Consider the following 15,666-nt stretch of genomic DNA (forward strand, 5'->3'; position numbering starts at 1 on the left):
GAAAAATTCTTTTGAGAAATAGGAGGCATGATATTGACTTATCTTAAAAGGCCTTTTAAAGAATGACTTAAGATTATAAAGCATTTCTCAAACACACAAAGTCCTTCCTAACAATCCAATAAGCTTTAAAGGAATGCTTTTTCAGTGCATCACTTTTTTTGTTGTGTAAAAGAAAATGCCTCATTCAAAAGGTGGTAGCATATTTGATATCAGCACTGTTTAAAAAGGAATGGAGTTACAGGAATGAGAAGTATATAATTAGTAAATAATCCTTCTCAACTAGTGAGTTAAGCAGTAAGGCCACAAGGGGGAAAAGAAAAGCTGGAGGCAACACAATCAGTGCATATCAGAAATGCATTTGTATTTTTATTTGAAAACAACTTAAATTTTTAGACAAATGATCTTAGTATATAAATTTGATTTTGTTTTTATACAGAATATAAAGATTTCCCTCTTTAATCTTCCATGTGAGGGGAAGTACAGGCCAGGAGGAAGATATGTTCTGCACACAATGTGTATCTTACATGTGCGGCACTGGAAACGCGGGTGTAGTGCTCCTACACATAAATCAGATCAAGTGACATTACATATTGAGAGGGGAAAGAGAAATATTTGAGTTAATCAGATTCAAGAAGCAACCATGACACAAAATCTGGGCAAATAAGACAAAGTCAGCAACTTTAGTCAGGACACCAAAGATTACACTGGGACGATTTGTGAGGCTACAGTGTGCACCGCAGGAAGACAGCAAGACCTTTTATAGAGAAAGGCTAGAGTGAGGGATTTTCACTAAAGCAAATTAACTTCTTGTCAACGGCCCAAACAAAACAAAATAAAACTGAGCATATGAGTGTTAGTATACCGAAGGCATGTTATACCAGTTCTGTGCAGCATGCTAAGTTAGTTTGAACTTCTTCACTGGTGCATATGAAATCATGAATGGTCACAGATTTTTTTTTTTTGCCTCTTCCTGCCAAATTTCAGGCGTGTCTTATTTTAGATGGAGTATAGCTTTTATCTATTATTTCATCCTGTAAAAACATGTGAAGACATCGTTCATTCTGTGCCAGAGGATGACCAGCGACCCTGGGAATAAAAAATAAAAATTTAGTCCAATATTTTATAAAGGTGATGGTGGTAGGAATTATGATACAAAAAAAAAGAATATATTACTTACTAAAAATCATTCAAGACTACTGCATAAACTATACTTTATCAATTAATGGTATATTCCCTTTCTTTTTTGATTTTTCTCTTTTTGATTCATAAGAGTGATTTAAAAAACATTTCACCCAGTACTGGAAAAAAAAAATTCATGCCAGGTTATTTTTTAGTGCTTCTGGTATCTGTATCCAATTAGTTTAACTATAGCTGGTGTATTCATAAGACACTTAAAATGAACCTTAGGGTTAAAAGTAACAATATGCTGCTAGATTCTAAGAAACCATTTTAAAGATATAGAATTCACAGGCACCAGTGGCTCATGCCTGTAATCCTAGCTACTCAGGAGGCTGAGATCTGAGGGTCACGGTTCAAAGCCAGCCCAGGCAGGAAACTCCATGATACTCTTATCTCCAATAAACCACTAGAAAACCGGAAGTGGTGCTGTGGCTCAAGCGGTTGAGCACTCGTCTTGAGCTGAAGAGCTGAGGGACAGTGTTCAGGCCCAGAGTTCAAGCCCCACGACTGACCAAAAAAAAAAAAAAAAGCTATAGAATTCAAGCCCTCTATGGTATTATGTGTTTGGCCCATATAACAAGATCCTGTCTCAAAAACAAAACAGAACAAAAGATGTGGGAGTGAGAAATATAGGAAGCACATTTGCAAATATCCAGGTTTTCTCCTTTCTTGCTGACTTTTTAAAGATTACCATCATAAGTCGGGCGCTGGTGGCTCACACCTGTAATCCTAGCTACTCAGGAGGCTGACATCTGAGGGTCTCGGTTCAAAGCCAGCCCGGGCAGGAGAGACTGTGAGACTCCTATCTCCAAAAAACCACCAGAAAACCGAAGTGGCACTGTAGCTCAAGTGGTAGAGCACTTGCCTTGAGCTGAAGAGCTGAGGGACAGCGCCCAGTCCCAGAGTTCAAGCCCCACAACTGACCAAAAAAAAAAGGTTTCCATCATAGGCTAATGCAAACCACTGTGCAGCCAGACTTCTATTTCAGAAGGTTAAAAACATTTAGTATAAGCCAGAAACCTATGGCTCATGCTTGTAATCCTAGATCCTCAGGAGGCTGAGATCTGAGGATCACAGTTCGAAGCTAGCCAGGGCAGAAAAGTCCCAGTGAGACCCTTATCTCCAATTAACCTCTCAAAAATCAGAAGTGGCACTGTGGCTCAAGTGGTAGAGCACTAGCCTTGAGCACAAAAAGGCTACGGGAGGGCTGGGAAGGTGGCTCAGTGGTAGAGCGCTTGCCTTGCATGCCTGAGGCCCTGCGTTCAATTCCTCAGCATCACATAAGCAAAAAGAAAAAAACCGGAAGTGGCGCTGTGGCTCTAGTGGTAGAGCGCTAGCCTTGAGCTGAAAAGCTGAGGGACAGCACCCAGGCCCAGAGTTCAGGCCCCACGACCGGACCCCCCCCCCAAAAAAAAAGGCTATGGGACAGCACCCAGGCCCTGAGTTCACGCCCCACAACCTACCAAAAAAAAAAACAAAAAAAAAACAAAAAACAACCAAACACCTAGTATAACATTAAAGCCTTCCATAAGTCAGAGTGTTCATTAAAAAAAAAAAGTGGGGCTGGGAAGGTGGCTCAGTGGTAGAGCGCTTCTCTTGCATGCCTGACTGGGTTCGATTCCTCAGCACCACATAAGCAAAAAGAAAAAAGCCGGAAGTGGCACTGTGGCTCAAGTGGTAAAGCGCTAGCCTTGAGCTGAAGAGCTGAGGGACAGTGCCCAGGCCCCACGACTGGACACCCCCCCCCAAAAAAAGTAAACTGAAGGTTGTATACTCTGATAACCTCTTCAAGATTTTCAAATTACTAATGATTAATATATAAGCTTACATAACTGTATTTTCAAAGGATTTTATTTCCCTGGTGAAATCTTAAGGCCAATACATAATTACAGTATGACACTACTTAACGTAAGTTTTTGAAAATAAGTCAACTTGAGCTGGGTACAGAGTGGCACACATATGTAATCCCAGCTACTTCAGGAAGCTGAGGAATGAGGATCCCTTTAACCCAGCAGTTCAGGGCCAGTCTAGGCAACCAGCAAAACCCTGTCTCTTAAGAATTAAAATTAATTTGATAAAGGAAATGGGAATTGTGAAATGAGTCTAGGGGGAGGGGTCAACTGGGATGGAGGAGAATGATGAGACTCTGACAAGAAGCACTGGACACTTAGGTGGACACATTAAATTGCAACCCTCCTTGGATACATCTGGAGCACAGAAAAATAAAGATTTTATTTAAATGAAAATGAAAAACAAAAACAAAAACAAAACAAAACAGTATCCCAGCCTGTAATTTTAGCTATTCGGGAGGCTGAGATCTGAGTTCGAAGCTGACATGAGCAAGGAAGTCTGTGAGATTCTTATTTCCACTAAACAACCAAAACAAAACAAAACAAACAACCTGGAAGTGGAGCTGTGGCTCAAGTGGTAGAGTGCTAGCTGTAAGCAAAAGCAGCTCACGGATGGTGCACAAGACCCTGAGTTTCAAGCCCCAAAGTCCAGTACCAAAACCAAATCAAACCAAACCAAAAATGCAATCTCAAATGCAACCAAAATTAAAAGCTAGAAATACTGGCTTGATAGACCTTCTTACATTAAAAAAAAAAATTGCTATGAAGACAAAAAAGTACAGCTTTACATAAAATGTGCTGATAGTATCTCCACTGCAATCAAACGAAATGATTGCAAATGCATTGTACATTTTATTGCTAGAACATACCTTAAATCAGAAACTCATAAGTAAAACTATTTTTTAAAATACTGTAATTTTAAGTGTAATTTGCATAAATTAGCCAAGAAAAACCAATATAAAACTTAGGTCAACAAGAAGCTACTCATTTCAATCACTCAAGTGTGTTAATATTTATCACATGGTATTCAACTTGTTAAATACTTTCACACTTTGTTAGAAAGTTAGAAAACAGCAGAAAATGGCTGAAAGGCAAGGTAATACTGCAGTTTAGCTAAACATCTAAATTTCTACTAGACACCTAATGTCTCAAAACACTGTTCATCTCACCTTTTTGAAGACTAGAAAGCACTTACTTGTTAATAAATTGCTCCAGTCCTTGCTTCCTTTCCTCAATAAAATTGTCATCAAATATTCCATCATCTCCTCTAAAAGGAAGTTGACGCAAAAATGCTTTCCCGGGGAGCGGGGGAACTACAACCTAAAACAACACCAAAAAATGAAGTTTGTGACTATGCTTGACTGGGTTGTGAAATTGTATAAAGCTCAACACAAAGACCAAGTATAAACTCACTAGGAGAGCGATCAAACATAAAGAGGACTGGGAAAAAACAGTGCAAAGACTCAAATGTTTTGGAGGTAAGATAAAGCAGAAAAGCCCATGGGACCAGAGTTCCTCAAAGGTGAGGACTACAGTTTTCCTTGGAGATAGTGTTTCTCATGGACTTATCAAAGTTATAGTATACAAAGACAACTGAAATTAAAAGTATCTACATCTTTCATACACTTCTGTTGCTACTCCAGAAAAAAAAAATGCCTTCTTGCACTGGAAACCACAGACTCCAAAATCAAGCCTCAAAGAAATAAAATGTTAGGAATGTTCTTTGCAGCATGGTTAGATATCTCTTTTAATATCTTACCATCTACCTATGTCTCCAACTTGTGTTTGAGGTGACAACAAATAATTAGTTGTCTCTCTTCTATTTATTAAGCTAAGAAACATGTCAACTTTCTCTCAAATCCTCTATTCTTATCTTTCCCCAAAGACATCATTATTTTTCCATCCCATGCTATCAGAAGATCTTCAAAGTTCCCATTCAAAGCTTTACGTAGACCTAGCATGGGTGGCTCATATCTGTAATCCTACCTACTCAGGAGGCTGACATCTGAGGATCGCAATCCAAAGCCAGCCCAGGCAGAAAAGTCTATGGGAATCTTTGGTTGTTAATTAACAACCAAAAAGCTGCAAGTGGAATTGTGGCTTAAGTGGTAGAGCGCCAGCCGTGAGCTTAGGTGAGTGTGGAAGGCCCTGTGTTCAAGCCAGGTCAGATAGACACAAGAAAGCTTAACCTATGGTCAAGTATGTTTTGATCCTCTTTAATATCAAATTATTTTGCTTCAGCAGCCTGGAATGGTCTAGTTAGAACTCCTACATCAGTTTAAAAATCATGAATCCAGGGATGTGTATGTACGCATGTGTGATGACAAATAGGGTAATACTGGGTGAATACTAAAGCTAGAACTAATCATAAAGACTCTTATGGACTTATTGGGGCTGGCTTTGAATTGTAACTCTCAGATCTCAGCCTCCTGAGTAGGTAGGATTATAGGCATGAGCCACCAGCAGCCACTATATCAGATAATCTTGTCTTTAATTTTTAACATCTAGATGGAATTCTGTAATAAAAGACAACAATCTGGGAATGTGGCTTAGTGGCAGAGTGCTTGCCTAGCATGCATGAAGCACTGGGTTCCATTCCTTAGTACTACACATAAACAGAAAAAGCCAGAAGTGGTGCTGTGGCTCAAGTGGTAGAATGCTAGCCTTGAGCAAAAGCAGCTCAGGGACAGTGCCCAGGCCTTGAGTTCAAGCAAAAAAAAAAAAAAAAAGAAAGAAAGAATTTTTAAACAAACAAAAGATCTCAGTAAACATTTATGGAAAGATTAAAAAATGTCAAGTATATAAAAGCATGATCAATAATACTAGCAATCAGACAAATCAAAATCGAAATCACAATGTAAAACTTCTTAAAGCACTAGGAATAATAAACAATAAGGAGGATGTGAAGAGAAATAGAACCCTCATATACTACTGGTGAGATTGTGAAATGGTACAAATATACAGGGTTCAGTGGCAGATGCCTATAATTTCCATTACTTAGGATGAGGTAGGGAGAATCAGTTGAGTACAGAAGTTTGATGCCAGTATGAAGCACAGTGAGTTCAAGGACAGTTTGAGATACATGGTAAGATGCTGCCAGGAAACACAACAACCGTAAAACAAACAACAATAACAAAAGTTATATGCCAGAGCAACAAAATCCTTATATACTCAAAAAAAAAAAAAAAAAAGGAAAGAGAGGGAGGGAGGGAAGGAAGGAAGGAAGGAAGGAAGGAAGGGAGGGAGGGAGGGAGGGAGGGAGGGAGGGAGGGAGGGAGGGAGGGAGGAAGAAAAAGAAAGAAAACAAAACAAAACAAAACAAAACTGGGGCAGGCATGCCTGTAATCCTAGCTACTCAGGAGGCTGAAATCTGAGGATTGAGGTTCAAAGCCCAGGCATGAAAGTCTGTGAGACTCTTATCTCTAATAAACCACCAGGAAACCAGAAATGGTGCTGTGGCTCAAGAGGTAGAGTGCTAGCCTTGAGCTGAAGAGCTGAGGGACAGCGCCCAGGCTTAGAGTTCAAGCCCCACGCCCCTTCCCCCCACAAAAAAAAAAAAGAAAAGAAAAGAAAAAAAGAAAAAAAAAAGAACCATATGCTCAGAAAACAAAACAAAACCAAAAAAAACTTGCTAGGTGCTGGTGGCTCACACCTGTAATCCTAGCTACTCAGGAGGCTGAGATCTGAGGATTGTGGTTCAAAGCCAGCCTAGAGAGGAAAGTCTGTGAGACTCTTATCTCCAATTAACCACCAGAAAACTGGAAGTGGCACTGGGACTCAAGTGGTAGAACACTCATCTTGAGCTGAAGAGTTCAGGGACAACAACGCCCAGAGTTCAAGCCCCACAACTGACCAAAAAAATAAATAAATAAAAAGAAAGAAATCAAGTACTGATATATATTACAGAAGGAAAAATCTTTTTTTTTTTTTTTTTTTTTTTCAGTAGTGAGGCCTGAACTCTGGGCCTGGGCGCTGTCCATCAGCTCTTCAGCTCAAGTCTAGCGCTCTACCACTTGAGCCTCAGCCCCACTTCCGGCTTTTTCTGCTTATGTGGTGCTGTGGAATCGAACCCAGGGCCTCATGCATGCAAGGCAAGCACTCTACCACTAAGCCACCTTCCCAGCCCAACAGCAGGAAAAATCTTGAAAGCATGCAAAGTCAAAGAAGCCAGACACAAATGATCACATTTTGTGCTTCTACTTATATCATTTATGCGTATAGACAAGTCCATAGAGAAAGTAGATTAGTGCCTGCTTAGAGCTTTAAGTTGCATTATTAAAAATTCTTACCTTGCTTTCTCTCTCTAATTCACTTCGTAGCCATTCAAAATCACTGTATCTTCTTCTAACAGTAGATTCCTTCAGTTTGAAAATAGGAAGATTTGTCTGAAAACAAAAAAGTCACTTCTAAATTGAAGCATATTGACTTTAGAAAAGGGGAGAGGAATATGTGGAGTCTACCTTTGTTAAATTGATAATAAACAAGCCGTAAGCATTTTACCTGAAACAAAACTCAGCTAGTTATTAAGAAGTAGGTTACTTACACTAGAATACAACTTTTTTTTTTTTTTTTTGGTCAGTTGGTTGTAGGCCTTGAACTCTGGGCCTGGATGCTGTCCTTGAGCTCTTCAGCTCAAGGCAAGTGCTGTATGTACCACTTGTGGTTTTTTGGTGGTTAATTAGAGATAAGAGTCTCATGGACTTTCTTGCTTGGGATAGCTTTGAACCTCAATCCTCAGATTTCAGCCTCCTAAATAGCTGGAATTACAGACATGAGTCACCCGTGCTCAGTAGAATATAACTTTTAAATGTATCTTTGCAGCTGGTGTGTTGGTATGTTGGTGTATACCTGTAAATCCCAATACTTAGGGGAGGCTGAGGTAGGAGATAAGGTCAGCAGGGCTATACAGTAAAACCCTGCCTGAAATAAACAAAAGAACACACTTTTAACCTATATTTACTTTTAAATTGCCAGCCCCAGGACTGGCAATTTTTTTTTTCATTTTGCCTGAGGTTATTTACACACATAAATCCAGGCCATAATTTTATTTTGGTAAAAATGACAACTGAAGAACAGAATAGGCTCTGACTGTTATTTGGCTTAGCTAATTCTTCAGCAGACAGTCAGTCCTAATATGGTAAACAGACCTCAGCTACATTTTTAGTGAGACAGGGTCTCTAATATATGTAGCCAAGGCTGGCTTTGACTTGTGATCTTCTTGATTTAGTTTCCTGGGTGCTGGGATTTTAGGTATATGCCACCACACCGGCTTCTCAAAATGCTATTTCAATACACTGTGGGATGTAGGGATCAAAAAAATTAACGTATTTATCATATCAAATATTTACCTTTTGTGTCATGAGAGCATTTTATAAATCCTCTATTAGCTATTCTGTGAAATATGTATTAACTATAGTTCCTCTGCAGAACTATTCCTCTCATCTAACTAACTTTGTGACCAACATCCTTCCCCTTGGCCTCTGGTTAACTACTTTTCTACTATATACTTCTGAGTTTTTTCCCTCCCTTAATACCATGACTGAAAAAGCATTCTTCTTAATGCAAAGAGGGTAGGGGGGAAGAGAGGTGTTGCCATTTCTCGCACTCTTCCTTAGCTTTTTCCTCTCAAGGCTACTCTTCCTTAGCTTTTTCCTCTCAAGGCTGGTCCTCTACTACTTGATCCACACTTCTATTTCCAGCTTTTTGCTGGATGATTGGAGCTAAGATTCTCAGAAATTTGTCTGCTTTGGCTGGCTTTGACCCATGATTCTCAGATTTCAGCCTAGCAGATCTCAGCTCACAGGTATGAGCCACCAGTGCCTAGCTTAGTGTTGCAATATCTGTACTCTTATCAACAGTAAGAAATTAAGAAACATAATTAAGAAATTAAGAAACATAAGATTCTAAAAAAAGAAAAAAAAAAGTAATAAGGCAACCAGGGGCTAGAGGTATAACTTGATGGTATAATACAGTATGTTCTTAGGTTCATTAGAACAGCTCCTAGATCAGAGGTTTATAATCAAAAGAGTATGTTTACGAACCCCAAAATATAATGTCTAGTATTTTGAAGTTAGTCACAATGTAAGAAAAAAAATTAAACACTTTGCTCTTTACAAGATTTTAAAAGCTACTTATTGTCATTCTAACAACTTTTAAACTTATTGGGGGAAAAAATAACACGAGTGGCCTGGAGTCTAGGGGTATGGCAGTTTAGAGTGCTTGCCTGAAAGGCACACAGTCCTGAGTCTGATCCCTAGCACTGGCCTCTACAAACCAACCAACACAATTCAGACCCAAAGCAACAAGAAAGATTTCTATTATCTTTCTTGTTGTGAAGAAAAAAATCACTAGCACAGAAAAAAAAAAAAAAGTGCTATCAAGCCCAATAAAATGATTTATGATCACAGATTATTGTGTTATTAATAATAGAATTATCTTTCCTCCCTCTCCTTCCCTCCAATGTAACAGCTTTCTTGCTTACACCTTGAATGATGAAGTCTTGAAGACTTTTTTTTCCTGGACTGACTTCAAACCACAGTCTTCCAGGACTCAACTTCCAGAATAGTTAGGATTAAGGCTGGCACCTAGCTCAGGAATAGATATTTAACATGCATACAATGTACCATGGTGGTACAATGCCTTTTAATCAATCCTAACACTTGGAAGCTGAGGCAGGAAGACTGAGTTAGAGGCCAGTCTGGGCTAGTGTGGCACAATGAGATTTACCTCAGGGGGGAAAAAAAAAAAAACAAAGAAAAGAATTTAGCACAAAGCTTACAGGAGAGAAAACCAATAAATTCTATACCGTGCCAAAAATGCTCTATAATACTATATATTTTTTTAAAATTATGCTTTATTCTTAAAACGTAGTCTTTGCATTTGTCAAACTGGTAAGTATCATACAGCTGAAAAGAAAAAATTTAAATTTCACCTAAAAGAAAACAGTACCTGCTTACTTTACAGAGTAGGACATCATCATCTTGTAAACTTCACTATGAAAATTCTATTCACTTGTTAAAACTTAAAGCCACTAGTAAATAGTTGTCATTCAGCAAAAGAAAAGCTCTCATTCAGGACCTTAAATCCATTTTGTAGTGGTGTCAATTTTGTCCAAAGTGTATTAACTTCTCTCTATGTTGTGCACCTTAGAGCTGGGGATCCTCTATAGATGCTACTGGGCATTAACAGTGTATAGGTTTCAAGCATGAAACCAAATCTCACAAGAGTTTTAAAAGCACTTGAATTTTCTTTCCCAGGTAACCACAACATTTGTTCATTGTATAAATGACTAAGAGCAAAATTGCACCTAACAAGACTCTTATTATACTAAAAGTCAAGCTTGTATTTAAGAGGTGCTGGCTTGCTATACAGAAAAGTATTCTCATTCCTCACAGGAATAAAATTAGGTCCCCTGGAGAGCGGGATGATAATTCCCAGAAAGAAAGTACTGGATTATTTCTCTCTAATTTCATCCATTGGCTTTTTAACCAAGTTCACCCTTCCGCATTAAAATATTAAGTCTTTGTAAGTGTCTAAAGATAGAAAGGCCTTTACAGAGTTGAGTATTTTCTGCAGGTGAGATTTTACATTTTGAATTCCCTCCTCTCAAATTACTTTACAAAAGGGATTAACTGCTCTCTTTATTCAGTATGTTAAGATCAAGCTTGTGAAAAGAGGTCCCTAAGAATTTTCATACTTCTGGGTACGGAAGTCTATAAAGTTAATCTCTGAAACAACATATCAAGCTTACAGGTACAATGTTGAGGGAAGACTGCCAATTCAGCTCATTTTACCTTCCATTTTCCCTTTTGAACTTTTGACACAATCATGATTATATCTGATTCGCTCTAATTGACTAAGGAGGGGGAAAGTCCCTTCCCCTTCTATTATCTAGGAGCCTGACTGTTTATTTTTTAAAGGATGAGGATCATGGCTAGTTTAAGAAAATTTTTTTACTTAGTTTTCTCAGCTGGTTATGACTTTGTATACAGGGACTACTGTGGAGTTTTGATTAGTACATCAAGAAATTCAAGGTTGGGGCTGGGAATGTGGTTTAGTAGTAGAGTGCTTGCCTAGCATGCATGAAACTCTGAAACTCTGATTCCTCAGTACCTTATAAATAGAAAAAGCCAGATATTGGCACCGTGGCGCAAGTGGAAGAGCACTAGCCTTGAGCACAAAGAGACTCAGGGACAGTGCCCAGGCCCTAGGTTCAAGCCCCACAACCGACAAAAAAAAGAAATTTTAGGCTGGAGACCTGAACCAGTGGTAAATTGATTGCCTAAGCATACGTAGGCCATGGAGCTAATACCCAGTTCCACAAAAAGAGAAAACAAATTTGTTAATATTATATGCCCACTACATTTAGAGTAGCAAGACTGTAAGATCTAGAAGATCTTTTAACTTAATATCAAAATAATCAAATAAAAAATGGGGTTACTTTTGTTTCAATGACTGAATTATAAACTCTTGTGATTGGTCAGTGTCACTTTCAGTTTATTTAATGACCCTAGTAAAATGTTGGAAGGGGAGAAAGAGTAGGGTTATTTTCTCCCTTATGTGAAGTTTCAACAATTATTTACTGATCAGCTATCAAAAAGTCAGGTACTGGTAACCCATACATGTAATTCTAGCTACTCAGGAGGCTGAGGATCCTGATATTCAAAGTCAGCCCAGGCAGGACTTGCAGGTAAGTCAGTAAGACACTTGGTTTGTTTTGTCTTGGGGCTTGAACTAGCATTATCTGTGAGCTGTTTCTTGCTCAAGGCTAGTGCTCCACTTTGAGCCACAGCTCCACTTCTAGCTTTTTGGTGGTTAATTGGAGATAAGAGTCTGAAAGACAGGGCTGGAAAGGTGGCTCAGTGGTAGAGCACTTGCCTTGCATGCAAGAGGCCCTGGGTTCGATTCCTCAGCACCACATAAGCAAAAAGAAAAAAAAAGCCGGAAGTGGCGCTGTGGCTCAAGTGGTAGAGTGCTAGCCTTGAGCTGAAGAGCTGAGGGACAGCACCCAAGCCCAGAGTTCAGGCCCCACAACCGGATCCCCCCCCCCAAAAAAAAGAGTCTGACAGACTTTCCTGTCCATACTGAGGATTCTCAGTCTCAATCTCCTGAGTAACTAGGATTACAGATATGAGCCGCCAGCCTCCGTTTCCATAAGATTTTTATCTCCAATTAATCACCAAAAAGTTGAAGTGGAGCTGTGGCTTAAGTGGTAAAATGAGCAAAAAATACTCAGGGACAGTACCCAGGCCCTGATTTTCAAGCCCCACGGCTGGCAAAGACAAACGAACATACACAAGAGGTGCTAGTGGTAAATAAAGTAATTATTATTTAACATGCAATCTTGGCCCTTAGGAAGCTTATAACTCACCAAGGCCAGAAGATAAATATATGAAAATCTGAATTTGCATTGCTAAAAATAAGACAAAAGAAAGTTGGGGTACAGCACAGTGAGTGGTAAAATGCTTGGCTAGCACAGGTAGGGCGCTAGTTGATTCCTTGGCACCACCAAAGAAAAAAGAAGAAAATGACAACTGATTTGGCCAGGATTATTATTTTTGTAATTATACTTGAGACAAGGCCTAAGTAGTCCAGGATCACCTCAAATTCACTGTGCACATCAAGATGGTTCTCGGATCCTCCTGCCTCAACCTCTTGAAGGCTAGGATTACAAGCATGTACCTCCACACCTAACCTGCCAAGAATGATTTTAGCCAAGTGGGCTGGCTACCATACTACAGAAAGGTAGTTGAAAATGGTAAAAAAAGAATGTGAAGTAAACACAAAGAAACAAATACAGATTATACCTAGTAAGAAGCTCTTGTAGGAGATGATGGAAAATAAGACTGAAAAGGCTTGAACTCAGTCCTGAATGTCTGGCTAAGGCATCTGTTTTCACATCAGAAGTGGTATCTCTAAGCAGAAAAATAAAACAACAGAAATAAGAAGCCACAGCACATGACAGATTAGCTGTCTATGTTTAAGAGGTAGCATTAATGGGGCTGGGAAGGTGGCTCAGTGGTAGAGCGTTTTGCATGCATGAGGTCCTCAGCACCACATAACCAAAAAGAAAAAAAAGCCAGAAGTGGCGCTGTGGCTCAAGTGGTAGAGTGCTAGCCTTGAGCTGAAGAGCTGAGGGACAGCGCCCAGGCCCAGAGTTCAGGCCCCACGACCGGACCCAAAAAACAAAAACAAAAGAGGTAGCATTAAAAGTAACTGATTCAGCAGGGCGATGGTGGCTCACGCCTGTAATCCTAGCTACTCAGGAGGCTGAGATCTGAGGATCTCGGTTCAAAGCCAGCCCAGGCAGGTTCAAAGCCAGCCCGGGCAGGAAAGACCGTGAGACTCCTATCTCCAATAAATCACCAGAAAACCAGAAGTGGCGATGTAGCTCAAGTGGTAGTGTGCTCACCTTGAGCTGAAGAGCTGAAGGATAGCGTCCAGGCCCAGAGTTCAAGCCCCACGACCGACCAAAAAAAAAAAAGCAATTGATTCTAGTTAGTTCTTGGGTTTAATTGGCTTTAAGTGTATGGATAAATCAGACTACTGAGGTAAATTATAGTAAAAATCCTTTAGAAGTTTTACATCTAAACGCTTTAGATTTATCCAGAAAGTGCTGAATTCTGAAGCTAACTGTAAATCAGACTTAAAATATGGTTGTTTTACTTGAAAATAACAACTTCTGAGATTTAAAGAGCAAGATTTAGTATTCCCACACTGATACTTTGCTCAATACCAGGCTGAGTATAAAATCACACAATATTTTTCCTATTTACTGTCAATTTTATTTCCTAATGGGTACATCACACTTGCCTTTTTATAAATGTTTGTAGGAAATATTAGTATTTGTGGGAAAGTAATATCTGTCAATATAGGCACAGTGATGAGAGTTAGTATCAGAGACAGACAAGAATGAAGTCTATTGTCAAGGTAAAAACAATAAACTATATTAGCAAAGGCTGAAAGTGCTAAGTTTGGATAACCTAGCAAAGCCAGGCTGGGAGGCTGAAGCGGGAACATCATGAGTTTGAGGCAAGCCAGGATAATAATAGTAAGCTCTTGTCTCAAGACTACCTACCTCTACCTATCTAGTTAATTAGCTGAATGAGTGATTAACAGAGAGGAGTACTGTATAACTTTAATGTCTTGAGAGCACTTGCCTAGCCTGTACAAGGTCCTGGGTCAGATATCCAGCACAGCACAGGGGAGAAAAACAGCAACACACACACACACACACACACACACACACACACACACACACACACACACACACACACACACACACACACACACACACACACACACACACACACACACACACACACACACACACACACACACACACACACACACACACACACACACACCTTTAAAGACAGCACAGCACAGGGGAGAAAAACAGCAACACACACACACACACACACACACACACACACACACACACACACACACACACACACACACACACACACACACACACACTGTATCTTTAAAGAAGGTAGCTATCTGGAAATCATGCACTCCATATAAAATGACTTTTCCACACTCAAAAGTTGCCTTTTTCAATTATTAATTTTTTTTTCTTGTTGTTGTTCGTGAGGCTTGAACTCTGGGCCTGGGCACTATCCCTCAGCTCTTCAGCTCAAGGCTAGTACTCTACCACTTGAGCCACAGCACCACTTCTGGCTTTTTCTGCTTATGTGGTGCTAAGGAATCAAACCCAGGGCCTCATGCATGCAAGGTAAGCGTTCTACCACTGAGCCACCTTCCCAGCCCCTCAATTATTTTTAAAAATCCACTGCTAGCTTTTTCTGAGTAGTTTATTGGAGATAAAAGTCTACGGATTTTCCTGCCCAGGTTGGCACTGAACCACAATCCTCAGATTTTACTCTTCTGAGTAGCGAAGATTATAGATGTGAGCCACCAGTGCTCATCTCTTTTTAAATTATTATATGCCAAATACTAATTCGTTATTAGAATTTAATACTATATTTTTTGAAAACTATAAAATGGAATCAAATTATCCAGGGAAAAACTGAGATAGAAGAAAGTTCACATTAGGGGGCCGGGGGTTTAGTCCAGCAGAAGGGCACCTGCCCGGCACGCTCAAGGCCCTGGGTTCAGTCCTCAGCCCTGGGGGAAAAAAAAGAAAAAGAAAAAAAAAAAAAAGAAAGTTCACATTAGGTCTAAAAAGTATTTCTGGTATTTGTTTTTCTTCTTATTCCTACCTTAGTCTCTTGCATACTAGGATTATAGTCATGTACTGTTATGCCTAGTCTGAACACAGCTTTAAAATAACATGTAAATATGGTATTCTTAATGTCAGAAAATCAAAGCCAACTCCCCCCCATTCCTAATATATTTATATCCTTTCTACCACTAACATAAAATGAATTGTTCTTTTTTTTTTTTTGTCAGTTGTGGGGCTTGAACTCTGGGTCTGGGTGCTGTCCCCTCAGTTCTTCAGCCTAAGGCAAGCACTCTACCACTTGGGCCACAGTGCCATTTCCAATTTTCTGGTGGTCAACTGGAGTCTCACAGACTTTCCTGCCCGAGCTGGACTTGAACCATGATCCTCAGATCTCAACTTCCTGATAGCTAGGATTACAGGCATGAGCTACCAGCACCCAGCTTGAAT

At 39.7% G+C, this 15,666-nt stretch overlaps 1 protein-coding gene across 1 annotated transcript in view; it reads right to left on the minus strand.

Moving 5' to 3' along the window:
- Positions 1 to 340: 340 nt before the first annotated feature.
- Positions 341 to 15,666, minus strand: part of Snx3 (sorting nexin 3) — a 43,344-nt gene continuing 28,018 nt past the window's right edge. The window contains exons 2-4 of the mRNA XM_042701110.1: positions 7,319 to 7,414; positions 4,225 to 4,349; positions 341 to 1,086 (exon numbers count right to left, since the gene is read on the minus strand). Of these exons, the coding sequence (XP_042557044.1) occupies positions 981 to 1,086; positions 4,225 to 4,349; positions 7,319 to 7,414 (327 nt within the window). The 3' untranslated portion in view covers positions 341 to 980. The remainder of the gene's footprint in view (positions 1,087 to 4,224; positions 4,350 to 7,318; positions 7,415 to 15,666) is intronic.

This window comes from Dipodomys spectabilis, unplaced genomic scaffold (assembly GCF_019054845.1).
Source record: "Dipodomys spectabilis isolate Male_0828 unplaced genomic scaffold, ASM1905484v1 ptg000001l, whole genome shotgun sequence".
NCBI classification, from domain to species: domain Eukaryota; kingdom Metazoa; phylum Chordata; class Mammalia; order Rodentia; family Heteromyidae; genus Dipodomys; species Dipodomys spectabilis.